This window comes from Pyxicephalus adspersus, chromosome 2 (assembly GCF_032062135.1).
Source record: "Pyxicephalus adspersus chromosome 2, UCB_Pads_2.0, whole genome shotgun sequence".
NCBI lineage: Eukaryota > Metazoa > Chordata > Amphibia > Anura > Pyxicephalidae > Pyxicephalus > Pyxicephalus adspersus.
In genome coordinates this window covers 136249727-136265016 of record NC_092859.1, presented here as the reverse complement: position 1 = coordinate 136265016, position 15290 = coordinate 136249727, and the positions used below count along the sequence as shown (strand labels likewise).

Sequence of the window (15290 nt, the reverse complement as noted above, 5' to 3'; positions counted from 1 at the left end):
AAAAAAAAGGGTGTTCCACCTAAAAAAAAAACAAAAAATATACAGAATTTTTACTTTACATAAAAGGGCTCTCTACTTTTATGTAAAGTTAAAATTCTAAGTTTAGGTACACTTTAAGTAAAACTTATGTTTTTTTTTTCTTCTTTTTTTTTTAAAAATGTGAAGTACCACCCCCTAATTCTCGATTGCCTAGGTGATCGAGGATGCATTGGAGCGCAGAGCCTCTGGGGATACCTACGTCATGCATCCCAGAAGGCTCTTCGTTGCCTATTCTGCACATGCTCAAGCATCTCACGCATGAGCAGGAGGCCTTTCATCAAAAGGAAAAAAAATTGCCGCTCTCACGCATGCGCAGGCTCAAGATCAGGTGACTTAGGAAGAAGAGGCAAAGATGGCGGTGCCTGCAGCGGCAGCACAAAGACGGATGCCGGGACAAGGCGGGACCCGATGGAAGACACCTCTGGATAGATCAGACTGCACTGTAGGATTGAAGGCAAGTGAATTTTTTTTTGTTTTGGGGTACTTCTGAGTTTAGTTCCTCTTTAATGGTTTACATATAATATGCATCCACCATAGCCAGTTTTTTAGAATTGGAGTGATCACATGACCCATGCATGGACTGCTCACCATGACACTATAAAAGAAGCTGACAGCCAGGGTCTGAGGTCACACAAATGTCCCTATCCAGACACACACACCATGCAACTTTCCCAGAATAAAGCTCACGTGACGGGGCACAGCCACACCCCCCTCCGGTGACACGCACTGACAGCTCTTACCGTACACTTCAAGGGCTCGTTCTTCCATGACCCGGCCTCGTCCTTTGCTTTCTCCGCGGAGAGCAGCCAGCAACCCGGACAGCAACTCCATTCCCGCCCCGCCCACCGCTCGATACCCAACCACTGCACGTCCTGCAAGCCTTGTTCTGACGTCACGCACCGTTCCACGTGACCCGGGAGGGTTTGGTCATGTGACATGCTAGAAAAATGGCGGCGCCCGGCGGAGCTCCAAGAAAAATGTAAATAAACGGAGGATGCGGAGACAGCCGTGACAAGTCGGGACTTCGGGGGTAACTGAGCGAGTAATAAGGCAAACAAACCGAGGGAGGGGGGGGTATAACGAGACAAAATAAGGAAGCAGAGCTGTCAGTTCCTGTCAAAGGAAAGTGTGTGAAGGTGCCATAGATATGAAACAAGGGCCCCATCCTGCCAGATAATAGGGTGTGTATGGGACCTCTGCAGACTGCCCCTAGACAGATGATTACACAAAGCTTCTAATCTGACATGTGACCTGATAAATATAACAGAATACAATAATGTATGGACAGACTAGGAGAACCTCTTTAGAAGTCGGTGTAAAAACCTATATATATATAAATATATACCCTGGAGGAACCCCCTAAAATAAGTTCCAGGTGTGGGAACTGCTAAAATAATCAATGCTGCTGGTGGCCAGTGATCAGATTGCAACATATACAGACATCTAAAAATGACCTTGGTGTCATGTAGCCGGCTCTGCCAATTGTTTTTGGTCTCCGAACTTGCCGGCACCATTATGGGAGGTCAATCAGCCACAGCTCAATGATACTCTAGCAACTTCTGGAGGAACCCTGGTTGAGAATAGCTGTTATTATTATTGGTATTATTAATATTAATAAGCAGGATTGATATAGCACCAACATATTACACAGCGCTGTACATTAAATAGAGGTTGCAAATGACAGACAGTGACACAGGAGGAGGAGAGGACCCTGCCCAGAAGAGCTTACAATCCAGGAGATGGGGGAAGTAACACACAATAGGAGGGAAGATATGTACTGGCGGGAAGTAGTGGCTGTTTCAAAAGAAGATGGGTAGGTGAGCTTGAAAAAATGGGTTGTGAGCGCTCTTTTAAATGAGCAAAAAGTGGGGGCAAGCTGAATCAGACGAGGAAGACCATTCTAGAGAGTTGGGACAGCTACAAAAAAGTCTTGTATCTGTGCGTGTGATGAGGTTATGAGTGAAGAAGTCATTGGAGGAGCGGAGAGAGTGGCTGGGGGAGTATTTTTTTTTGCCAGGTCAGAAATGTAAGTGGGACAAGAACTGTGGAGGGATTTGAAGGCAAAGCACAAGAGCTTGAATTTGATTCTAAGGGGAAATGGAAGCCAATGAAGAGAACTGCAAAGAGATGCAGCAGAAGAGGAGCGGTGGGAAGGATGGATGAGTCTGCCTGCAGCATTCATAATGGGTTGTAGAGGAGAGAGTCAGGTTAGTGGAATACCAGAGGGCAGGATGTTACAGTGTGCACAAGGAGTTTGGTGGTCTTTGGGGCTGTTGTAGACCAATAGACAGGACATACTTTCCAGATTAGTTCAGTTCTATTTCCTGAAGTTTATTACATTCCACATATTGTCATCCAGAAAATATTTTCATAATTGTAATTCTAAGGCTGCGTACACAAGTGGAATAATTGTTGTTGGAAAGGATCTTTCTCGATCCTTTCCCACAACAAACGACTGCACAATGCAAGAACAAGCACTGTACATACAGCACCGTTGTGCTCTATGGAGGGGGGAGAACAACGGAGCGGCATCCCCATTGCACTCCCCTTCACTTCCATTACGAACCAGTGCTCAACACAGAAATCTTTTTAAGCCGGGTGGCAGAAAATTGTAGGCGGGTGGCAGCCCTGGTATTGTGACTCAACTCATTGATAACCACCTAAAAACAGCCGGGTGGTTTGCTGAAAAGTGCCGGGTGATGCGCCCAGCTAAAAGGGCCTGGGGAGAACACTGCGATCATTTGACAATTGCCAGGGCGGATCCATGAACGACTAGCGCTGTAGACATGCCAGATTTTTTTTGTACGATTTTATGGCTAGAATCATCTGACTTGTGTACGTAACCTAATTCTTAGATTGTAAGCTCTTCTGGACAGGGTCCTCTTCTCCTCCTGTGTCACTGTCTGTATCTGTCTGTCATTTGTAACCCATATTTAATGTACAGCGCTGTGTAATATTCTGGCACTAAATAAATCCTGTTTATTAATAATAATAGGAGTTATAATTGTAACCCAGTACAAACAATAAAACACAAAAATGTAGAATGTCAAGAGCATTTATAGTACATTCAAAAGAATGTGTTACTCGTAAAGAAGCAATGAAAAACATACAAATCAAATGAAGCAATAGAAAGTACTTTAAAATGGCGTTTGGATAGCCTAGATAACAGTGGAAACGGAAGATAACTGGAAACACAATCAGCTCTATTTATAAGAGAGGAAATTGTAGGAACCTTTAAGGTCTGTGTAACTCAATATTTAATAAAGCTCTCCAAGACTGTAGACGATACACTTTTGTAAGTGAAGCTGGGCGATCCAGCACACCTGGAATGGATTTCTTAAAAGTCATTTGCAATTTTTAGCAAATGTTTTCAATCCTGGACCAGATCCATTTAGATTGGTTGGATCACCCAGGTTTACTGATGAAAGTGTATCCTTTACAGCCATGGAGGGCTTTATTAAATCAGGTCTAACCTCCAGCTACATGCTTAGGTGTTGAACTAATGCAGGAAACAATAAAAATGAAGTGGAAAGGCAGAAAGAAAATCTAAGCCACTCCAGAGTTCAAGTGGATTATGTAAACTGCTTTTCTGACCTGGTTAGTATACTGCATGTCTGTTTGTTGTTTTGATCCTCAGACATTTTACATTCTAAATCAGCATTCCCCAACCTTTCAAGCCTCTCGGACAACTAAATTCATAATTTTAAATCCTGCGGAGCCTTAAAATGAATTTTTAAAAGATACCGTATTTTTCGGGCCATTAGACGCTCCGGACTATAAGACGCACCAGGTTTTCCGCACGGGAAAACAAGAAAAAAAAAATTCATTTGATTTCCCCTGAGATCCAGCGTGCGGCACTTGTGCCCGCCCATGAAGGCGGCGCCGATCGGCATTCATGAAATCAATCGGCGCCGCCTTCGTGGGCGGGCACAAGTGCCGCACGCTGGAACACAGGGGAACACAGAGGAGGAACACAGACATTGGCTGCTATCTGCCTCTGTCTGTGTTCCTCCTCTGTGTTTCCCTGAGATCCAGCGTGCGGCACTTGTGCCCGCCCATGAAGGCGGCGCCGATCGGCATTCATCAAATCAATCGGCGCCGCCTTCGTGGGCGGGCACAAGTGCCGCACGCTGGAACACAGGGGAACACAGAGGAGGAACACAGACATTGGCTGCTATCTGCCTCTGTCTGTGTTCCTCCTCTGTGTTTCCCTGAGATCCAGCGTGTGGCACTTGTGCCCGCCCATGAAGGCGGCGCCGATCGGCATTCATCAAATCAATCGGCGCCGCCTTCGTGGGCGGGCACAAGTGCCGCACGCTGGGACACAGGAACACAGAGGAGGACACTGGCTGCGGGGACCGGCGGGGATACAGGTAAGTAAAAAAATATGCATTCGGACCATAAGACGCACCCTGATTTTCCCCCCACTTTAGGGGGGAAAAAAGTGCGTCTTATGGTCCGAAAAATACGGTAAATACATTTGTAAAATAATGATCTTCCTAATGGTGTCTGACGAGGACTGTGGAGGCTCTGATTCATTGATCAGCTCATGGTTAAGTATTACTATTGTTACTTCTATCATTAGTTTCATTATCTTTGGTATTACAGGTTGACAATTGAAAATCCGGCCATCGATAATCCGTTTATTTCAGTTTCCCGGCATGAATTTCAGATCGCATTTTCAATACAGGGACTGCAGTACACTGTTTGTCCAGTAATGTTTTGATGGCGCTGTTCTGCAGAAACACCTGTTAGGCCTTGCTTGCTAAACTAAATACACGTTGCGACGCCCTGCAGCCTGCTCCATGGAACTGTGCCAAAAGTCTGCGGTGCTGCGAGAGGAAAAGTGGTCTGTGTGTGGAGGTGAGTATATAAAAAAAATCTGGAATTTTCTAAAATCCTACACTCCTCAGGTCCCGAGGTTGCCGGATTTTTGATTGTCAACATGTACTAAAGAAAAGCAAAAATCAATAAACTCATTATGGGTCTATTTCATTCCAATCTAAGACCAAACAAGAAATGATAGTTATCAAAGTCAAACTTTTTGATGACAGTAAATATAACAGTTAAAGCAAATAACAGTTAAGGCCATACTTGCCTAAAAGAGCATCTGAGAAATAAAATAAAACAATGGGATGAGAATCGGTATTGGTGGAACGGGTTGACTGTTGTAATGGTGGAAACAATACTGAAGCGTACAGCTTGGCAACAGTTGCCTCATATGAGATGTCACAAACACTGGGGGAGAAGTGTCCTTCCTACAGCACTGTCAAAACTTGGATATCTCGTTTCAAGACTGGGCATTTCACCGTTGAAGATGAGCCCCCAACTTCAAGTGACCATGCTTACCATGACGATGTTGTCCATGAGCTGATTATTGAGGACTGGCGAATATCCACAAAAAAGATACTTGACATCTCACGGGAGCGTGTTAGGTTTGTTATCACCACTATCCTAGACAAGCGCAAGCTTTCAGTGAAGTGGCTGCTGAAATGTTTGAACAGTGATCAGAAGAAGGAACGAGTTGAAGCATCCAAAGCCGTTTTGGCCTATTTTGAAGCTGCACAGGACTTAGTCACTGAGAATAGCTAGGTTAGTCACTGAGAATAAAACCTGGCTCCACATCCATGATCCTGAAACCAAGGAACAGGCAAAGGAATGGCGTCACAGCTGGTCCCCGCAGCCGAAGAAGTTCCGAACCCAGAAATCAGCAAAAAAAGTCATGGCATCTGTTTTCTGGGACAAAGACGGTATTCTGTTAGTGGACTACCTACCTCAGGGCTCTAGTATCACCGGACAGTGTTATGCTAACCTCCTGGACCAGCTGAAGGAGGCAATTAAGACGAAACGCCGTGAAAAGTTGACCAAAGGGATCCTTTTTTTGCAGGTCAATGCACCTGCGCACACGTCCAACGTTGTGGCTGCCATATTGAACACCCTGGGTTTTCAATTGGTCCACCTTCCCCTCTGCTCACCTGATCTGGCCCCTTCAGACTATTATCTGTTCCCGAATTTGAATAAACACCTGTAGGGGCAACGTTTTGAGGAAATTTCTGACTTCAAAGATGCTGCTGGGAGCTGGTTTGTGGCCCAAGCAAAGGACTTTTATTTGAATGGTTTAGAAAAGCTGCAACTACGCTGTACCAAGTGCATCAGTCTCAGGGAGGAATATGTTGAAAAAATGTGTTATTTCATAACTCTGGCTAAGCACCCCCTCGTTATGGCAGGTGAAGATGGAAGGGGAGGGGTGGTCCCCAAAAAAGGAAAAAGAAAAACCTATTAAAAAAATGTGATGATAGGTCCACATTAAAAAGAAAGGGGAGATGGGATGCAGGTAAACTTCAGGCGGTAAGGTAAAAATTGAAAGTATGAATGGTGTTACTTTTTAGAGGAATGCAGCATATTTTTAAATGCAGTAACTAATGAACCTTTCAAAAATAAGGTAAATTGTGAAATATTAATATTTACAATAAGTCAGCTTTGCTACAAAAACCTTTTGCACAATTTTTAATTGCTAATGTTTGCCCAGCTAAGTCATGTGACTGTCAAGTCTGGAGGTAGAGCATTAGAAGGAGACTTGAGTGCAAACAACCTTGTGCATTAACCACATGATTGTTCAAACAAATATTATTAAAGTATTCCACCAACCAGTGTGTAATTTCAGGTATCTCATGGCCAGTGAGTGATAACAGTCGGCCCTCTGTGGCTAGAGGTAAGGCTGCAGGTGATGCAGAGGTTCAGGTGAAAGTTCAGCAGTAGAAGGACCCCTGTAAATGTAAGGACCACGGCATTCTTGCAGGTGCAGGACACCAGCAGTAAATAAACACTTCCAGGTTAGTGGTTGCTCTCCCCTATCCTGTGGAGAGATTCTCTTGTGTCAGGCCTTGACAGTCTAACTGGCCTCTGTTCCTTTCAACAAAAAATATGGCAGTTTAATGTGAATCTGTGTTCCTACTTTAGACCTTCCAATTTTTAAACATGCAGATTTTAAAGATACAGATTTTAAAAAAGTTAAAAATGCAGTTTTTTATTTAATTATGTTTGCAACATCTGTTATGAATTTTGAAGTTTTAATACAACAAAGTCAGTTTTGAATATTATGATAATACCTCAATAAGTTTGATGTGTAGTATTTATATACTGCTATGACATGTTTGATATACAGTATGTATATATAAATACACCTGTGACTGACACATGTTTATATTCCTTTTGCAGCTGAAAAATGGAACTTAGGGTCCTACTAGATCCTGGAATAACTCTGAAGGATTGGCCTGAGCCTCCATCAAAAGTTACCTTACTAAGGCACAACAACTTAACCCTGTGCGGCCTTTTGCCACAAGGTGCTCTTCACCTCACCTTATTTACCACTGGGACACCCCAGGGTTTTCATGCACATCTGAATGGACCATTCACACAGTAAGCGACTTTTTCCATGACATTTATATCATATTATTTATATCATTAAGTGAATAATAGCAAGGAGAATAGATTTTTGAAGTGTCTGGCTTTCGGCTAATTTGTATGCCGAAACAGGTACAAGAGTGTGAAACATTCTGTAAATATTTCTCACCTGGATCAATTCTTATGTATTTTTATATTGCCCATATAGTTCACAGTAATTAGTACATGTATGTTACACATGAACTCCTTACCCCTAAATCTGTGATTATGTAACAATTCAGTCTTGGGTTTTCTGATTTTTTCCTCTGCATGGGAAAAGTGTCCATGCCATCTGTATGTTTTGGTGTCCATGCCAATTGCTGCATGATGTAGGCAATTCCTATAGGCACTAACAGGATCCAAAAGATTGACTGGAGTAAAGACCCCAGCAATAGAGACTGGCACAGGCACTCTGCAGTCATACCAGGTGCCATTGATGAATGCGGACTGTGGACTCACAGGATATTTAAATAAAAGGGTTTTTAAGTTTTGAGCAGAAATGGCCTTTTTAATTCTTCCTGAAAGCACTGCAATGTGCTTCCTAACAAGAACAGTGTCTCATAGCTTTATATGTGCTGTGCAAGAGGCACTTAAGCCTCACCCTGCTATTTTAGTGACACTTGGTGATGTGACTATTGTGTTACTGAATATCCTTGCTCGAGAGGAACATGTACCTAGAGATCTGCCAACGGGCATCTCCCTACTTCATTAACTCTGTGGATATTTACACTACAAAGAGGAAAAAGAAAAACAAGAATGGGGTCCTTTTAAGGCACTTTTTTCACACTCGGCTCATTTCAACTTAACAATATTTTAAAATACCAATATTTAATTCATCGTAAGGTAATAAAAACACTTTAGATAGGTAGTAAAGTGATTCCAAATGTGATTCCCAGTTATTGCTTGATGCGTTTTGTAGACAGAATCTACTTCATCAGGAGAGAGACCCTATGGGTATATGCTATTTACACCTTTCTTGCTTCTTGAATATTCTCCCAATCAGTAAATCACGATTTATTAGAGGGGCAGATCAGACATGAGAAAGCAAGACCTTGCCTGTACCAAGAATGCTGCTTAAACGCAGAGACAGTGCTAAGTCAATAATGTGGAGACAAAATCAGATGTAGGAAGACCACAGGCAATACTGGGGACTATTCCTTATCTTCTGCTTCCTTTTTTAGGCACCATTCCTAAAGTTTTGGTCTTTTTAGGATGAGGTTTACAACGAAAAAAGACCGAAAGATGCATGAAAGAACGCTGTACATACAGTTAGGTCCATAAATATTTGGACAGAGACAACTTTTTTCTAATTTTGGTTCTGTACATTACCACAATTAATTTTAAATGTTTTTTTTGTTTTTACAGCTTAAAGATGGCTTGTTTCACCTGCATGGAGAGCTCCATTGACCGCGTGTTGTCTGTTCACAGCAAAATCTTCCACATTCAAGCACCCCCCCAAAATCAACTCCAGGCCTTTTATCTGCTTAATTGATAATGACATAATGAACAAATTGCCCACACCAGCCCATGAAATACCCTTTGAGTCAATTGTCCAATTACTTTTGAGCCCCTGAAATTAAGTGATTGTGAAAAATAAAGGCTTTAGTTCCCTTAGATTTTTACGCAATCTTTTTGTTCAAGTCACTAAATTAAAGCTGAAAGTCTGCAGTTCAAATGAATCTGAGTTGTTTTATTTAAAATTAATTGTGGTAATCTACAGAACCAAAATTAGAAAACAGTTGTCTCTGTCCAAATATTTATGGACCTAACTGTACAGCACTGTTCTGCTCTATGGTGAAGTGAAGGGGGGGAGAACGAGTGAACGCATCCCATCCAATATCCTTCACTTGCATTGCGGTAGTCCGTCACATGTCATTCATGGATCTACCAGGACAGATCCATAAATTATGTTGGACAGCCGCTGTGCACATCAGAAATACAGTTATGTTTTTAGATTTGAATTTGGATCACAGTAAACTTCTTGTTTTGACAGTGTACTTTTGAAAGAATTTGCAGAATTATTTAATTAGGAGCAGGTTTTTCTCCAATTGTCAGTCTTACAGGGTTTTTTTAAACTATTGCTAACCTTTGCCATTTTATATTCTAGGTTTCTTTGGGAGCATGGGAATAGCAGTGAGGCTCTGTTGGATAGGAACTCACGTCTTCTTACTCTTAGTCAAAACAATGAGTTCTGTGTTCATGATGTCCATCTTTCAGATGGGAAAGTTGACATAACCCGTTCTTTTGTATGTGACAAGGACTCCTTGAGACAGCTGTGTGCGGAGAGTCATGTCTGTAAGTGTGATACCCCCCTTTTACTATCTATAGCAGTGAAAAAAACATCGTCATGAGAGAAAGAAATAATAATATAATGTTAACTTCTCTTTTCGTTTGCTAAAGGTGTCCCATCATTACCTTCAATTCGGCTGCTGTCGCTATGTGATCATGACATTCTTATTCTGGTTATCAATTGTGTGCTTATTCATCTCCGCTATACAGAAGAGGAGCAAAAACCAAGGGTTGTCTCTTGTTTGTGCCTGGAGTTGGATGCAGAGGCCGCAGAACGTATCTCTGATGTCTGCATTAACCATGAAATCCTGTTCCTCCTGGATAGCCTTGGATTTATTTGTATCCTTCTTACATGACTTTAGCCAAATTTTTCGTTTGTGTTTTGCTGTTTAAAAATATATTTTTAATTTCCTTGACAAGGTGCTGCAGATGCATTTGACATTTCAGATGGGTCTCCAGTATTTGTTATAGAGCTTCCTGCAAGAACAGATGCTGATGCAGTGGAACCACTCAATTGTATTCGTGTCAGCCCAAACCTAGATCTGTTGATGGTCTCTTCTGCTTCCTCCCACTTTCTGCCTTTGAAGCTGACTAAACTTTTTAGGTAAACTTCCTTTTCAATGCGATAAGGTCCAACAGACAAAGGAGGGTCATTTAAGTTTAAATAATGATTTAAATAATCTCTCTCTCTCCACAGTGAAGATGTAACTCTGTGCCTACACATGTGGCGTGATCAGCGTCATTTGAACACCTCCTCTTCCTCAAATGATGCCAAACTGTGCAGTGGAGATACACATGGATATCCACCTGGACATGGCTTTCAGATAGACAGGTATTTGATTCACAGAGCCACTTGCTAGTGAATAGGTTGGTGGAAATTTTAAACTTAATGAGTAAAAAATGTTATTCTTAACTGCTCCAACATAACCTATTTGCATGACCCAAGCACACTTTCCATTCACTGGCTTTGTGCCTCTTGTTTAGTAGTAATCCTGTGAAATGGATTTGCAAGTCTAAAATTTACTTAGACTCTTCTCTCTCATTTTCTTTCTCTCTTTCACTAGGACCCTTAGAGTGATTTTTATAGTGTCAGTTTTCTGTTATTTTTTCTGTTTTCTGTGCAATCTGCTGCCTTCTGATTTTTGTGTGTTTAGAATTGAAATAAAAGAACATTTAATCATTTTGTGGCTGATATGCAACACCTTCTGTCTTTACATCTTTCTGTTGATTTGTCTTCTCTATAGGTCATGGGATGCCATGCTATCCTCACTATTTAATGAGTCAAAGAGTTATTCAGCTTTTCCTGTGTACTCATCTGCACAGAATCCGATTACTAGCACCACCTCCTTTGATACCCCTTTTCACTGGGCAATTGTAGGAGCAGGCTGGGTACAAATCTTTATAGACAATATGAAGGGTCCTGTAAGCCTTCACAACTGGTCTTTGTCGTCATTCAATGCTTTGTTCAGTCTGTCTGATGTTGATGGACATACTACTCTGGCCCACTGGGACATGGAAACACAGGTTGTTAATTACCATACTTTGGGGAAGGCTTTATGTGTGGATGGTGCCGATGATGAGGCCTGTCTAATCGTAACAGGTAGGTGATAAGAACTTTCTTTGGTTGTAGATCCAATGGTAATTGCCATTAGAAATCAGTTTATGAAAGCTACAAAAAAGTATTCGTCCTTGTTTTATTTATCTGTCCTTCTGTTTTCCTCCCATCAGATCAAGGCCTTTCTCTTGTCTTGTTTGCTGTTCCACAAAATGAGTTTCTCACCCGCTTAATGATTCATGGCAATGCTAGTACTGCAGACACTCTGTGCTATCTGAATAATTGGGGGCGCTGCTCTGTTCCTATTCACACTTTGGAGGTAACAATACCAATAGTTTTATTTCCTTTATTAAGAGCCAGACGCTAGTCTGCAACAGAGTGTGGGAATTCTGAGTGGATACATTACCAAGCTCCGGTCATTTATGAGAAGGTTTTACCAGCAGCCATTTCCTGTGCAGGCACAGCATGCTGAGAGAGAAAACAAAGCCTGGGAGATCATGCCTGTTGAGGTACAGGGGCATGGGCCTAGGCATGAGAGAATTAGAGTAACTACTATATAAGTTAGTTGTTCTTCTCATGTTTGATCTGGAATTATTTATTGTGGTATAACATGCCTGCTTCCACAATAATTATTACTTCCTAATTCAAGTATTGCTCATCTTTGTTTACTTATTTAGAGTATAATTTCTGATGCCATCCTATCAAACTGTATACCTAAGGCTCAGTCATTTCTACGTGAAAACGGTCATCAATATTTCAGCCTCACATGGATAAAACGAGAAGGCTTGAACATGGTGTTTAAGTGCTTGATAGAGAATCAAGTGACGGAGGCCTGCCAACTTCTGCAGAATATGGTCAGTTATCTGAATACCAACTCTGTAGTCATGAAATTATCCCAAGATGACTTACTAGTATTATTTCCATAGCAAAGATGACTCTTATCACTCTTCACCCATATACTTCTTTTGCCCAATGTAATATGAAGTTTAATGTTAATCTTTTACCAATTAATCTTACCTGAAGGTTAGGTGGCCCTCCAAAGATATCAAATGATGAGGTTGATTGCCAAAAATGATGTAAAATGCTCAAAAATAATTTCTTCTTCTTTCTTGAAAAAACAATGTTGCTAAATCGGTTAATCCATTATTAATAATACTTTTCCCTTTCTCAATAAAATGTATGATTACCATAAATATCCCACAAAATACACAAAGGTATGGAGGGAATGATGTAAAAGGTCCACAATTCTGTATTAAGTTGGCAGTGCACTTATTCTTTACTGAAATTTCTATAGTTTTAGCAGTAGTGAGATGCTTTTGATTTAGCATCCCAATGTGGTCTATTAAGTCACTAACACTGTTTTGCCATTGCTGACAGTTTACAACCAGAGAATTGTTCTGCTCTGTCCAATACATCGTTACATGAGGCCTACCCCTGGTTTGGGTTTCTAGTGCATATGCGACAAGTCAGTGCTGATTCAACAGGTATGTGGAATTTAAACACCTGGTTTACCTCACCAGTGTCTGGTACTATTTCTGTGATATGCTTTCTATGTATTAGGATTTTTCTAAATTATCATGTTGATTTGTCTTTCTCTTTGTTTGCAAATCCAGATGCCAGTCGGATGTTTCATGCCAGCCTTTCCAATGCCCATGTTCTAATGCCAGGCTACCAGCCCAGTCTGAACAGCATGCTCTTAGAGGGACACACACTGCTTGCTCTGGCAACAAATATGTATGCTCCTGGTGGAATTGATGGGGTAAAGTTTAGCCTCTGTTTTTCTTCCATTTACAGACACTCTTTCCTTTTACCTTACTATATTACTATTTTTGAAACCTTATTTGTTTCTGTTTCCATCCTATACCCACAGGTATTTCAGCAGTGTGAAGAGCCCAACCTCTGTAAATGGAATGTGGACCCTCCATTACTTAAAGTGGCTCTGGCACCGTATCCCAAACTTAAAGCGGCTCTGTTCCCTCAGCATCCACGCAACACACCACCACCTCCAGACATCACACTCTACCATCTTCTGCAGGTTCTTTATTAAGATCTATCCAAAACAATGTGTGATACATTATCTGTTCTATCAAATGCACAGGCTGCATATAAATTCTATTTCATATTCTGTTTTTCTGTTTATTTGGAAAATTATATGCAATTTGAAACAGATCTGTTTTCTTTTACAATATTTTATTGTTTTTTAACACTGAAGGTAACAGTAGAGAAAAATGAATATGAAATTTGAAAATGAAACATGAAATGAACATTAAAAATACATACTTAGATTAATGAAGAGCTGCCATAGTTGCAAAAGGATTGTAAAGTAATTAAAGTGTTGGCTAGCTAGATATCTGTCAAAACATAACTATGGATGTGGCACAGCCTGTGAGTGGGTGGGTAAGAGACAACCGAGAAAGGAAGAAAGAAAATGTATGGTAAAGATCAGAATTGCCTACATCTAAAGTGTGAAATACAACTATTTTCTAAACTAGAGAAAGTGTATAATGATAAAAAAAAATGCTGCACCTACTACTACTACACAGTATTTATATAGTGTCCTCCTGGGGGCTCAAAATCGAATGCCCCTACAATAGTCAGATATCTTAAATACAGTCTAAGGTCCATTTTGGGGTCAAGTCAATTAACCTAACTGCATGTTTTTGGGTTGTGGGAGGAAACCCATGCAAACACAGGGAGAACCTGCAAACTCCATGCAGATAGTGGCCTGGTTGAGATTTGAACCTGGGACCTACCGTTGCAAAGGACAGAGTGCTAACCACTGAGCGACCACGCTGCCCATAAACATGTTATTTTGTTCATGGACCACAACAATCTGAATATTATATCTTTTTGCATGTAGATAATGCAGGTAGCACTTACTAAAGGAAATGTTCAATGGGATAAATTGAAAGGTTGTTGTTCCTGATCTACTTTTTTTTTAAATGCTTGTTACCTGGCTGTCATGCTTCCTCAAATAAGGTATTTAAATTTACTTGCTAAAGCAAAACTTGTGCAGGCACCACTTTTTAGGCGTTGTAATCTGAAATGGATGTGTTTATTAGTGGACAAATATCAGCTCCAGTTGGAAGCTCTATTTTTTTTGCTCCTCTTGCCGTCACTCAGTCTCACTTCACCTGTCTTTGTTAATATATCCATACTTTTTGGTGTACAATAATGTTGGTATCTATATTTCTTACAGTCCTTGCCTCCTTTCCACCCTTCAAAATTCTTCACGTTTCAGCCTACAAACCCTTTTGCAACAGGAGGTATGTAATTATTTAAATAGAAATGCATATTAATAAAATGAACAAGCTATTTATCATGCTGTCTATTTTAGATAGTTGTACAGAGCTACCTCACTTCTCATGCCCAAGGCTTGTCAGTAAATATGCCATACAGGAGCAGCTGGATTATTTCTTCTACTTGCGTAGTGGTCGTCCATCGATGGCATTCTACACATTCATCAGAAATCAGTTACTGAAAAGCAAAGATACTCGACAATTGTAAGTTAAATGTATCTGAAGCCAAAAAATAAATGTTTTATATTATAATTATTATTACACAGTATTTATATAGTCATGTTACTAACTGTCCCTCAAAGGGGCTCACAATCTAATGTCTCTATCTCAGCCATATCGCTTTATTACAGTCTAAGGTCAAGGGGGGAGACAATTAACCTAACTGTATATTTTTGGGATGTGGGTGGAAACCGGAGTACCTGGAGGAAACCCACGCAAACATGGTGAGAACATGCAAACTCCATGAAGATAGTGTCCTGGCAGAGATTCAAACCTGGGACCTAGCGCTACAAAGGCCAGAGCACTTACCTCTAAGCCACCATGCTGCCCTTTACACAGTATTTATATTTTTTGGAATGTGGGAGGAAACCTATGCAAACTCCATGCAGATAGTCCTGGCCAAAATTCGAACCTGAGACCTATCGCTGCAAAGGCTAGAGTGCTAA

At 41.0% G+C, this 15290-nt stretch overlaps 2 protein-coding genes across 2 annotated transcripts in view; one reads left to right on the top strand and one right to left on the bottom strand.

Annotated features, from left to right (window-relative positions):
- The window catches only part of CIAO2A (cytosolic iron-sulfur assembly component 2A), a 15182-nt gene extending 14276 nt beyond the window's left edge, over window positions 1-906 (bottom strand). Inside the window, exon 1 of the mRNA XM_072402535.1 lies at window positions 780-906. Coding sequence (XP_072258636.1) covers window positions 780-870 — 91 coding nt within the window. The 5' untranslated portion in view covers window positions 871-906. The remainder of the gene's footprint in view (window positions 1-779) is intronic.
- A 3677-nt stretch (window positions 907-4583) lies between these two features.
- The window catches only part of SPG11 (SPG11 vesicle trafficking associated, spatacsin), a gene marked incomplete in the record, with an annotated part of 32233 nt that continues 21526 nt past the window's right edge, over window positions 4584-15290 (top strand). Inside the window, 15 exon segments of the mRNA XM_072399119.1 lie at window positions 4584-6872; window positions 7258-7458; window positions 9590-9777; window positions 9883-10110; window positions 10201-10375; window positions 10469-10603; window positions 11016-11371; window positions 11500-11645; window positions 11683-11835; window positions 12004-12237; window positions 12687-12810; window positions 12940-13085; window positions 13197-13361; window positions 14526-14592; window positions 14664-14829. Of these exon segments, the coding sequence (XP_072255220.1) occupies window positions 7265-7458; window positions 9590-9777; window positions 9883-10110; window positions 10201-10375; window positions 10469-10603; window positions 11016-11371; window positions 11500-11645; window positions 11683-11835; window positions 12004-12237; window positions 12687-12810; window positions 12940-13085; window positions 13197-13361; window positions 14526-14592; window positions 14664-14829 (2477 nt within the window).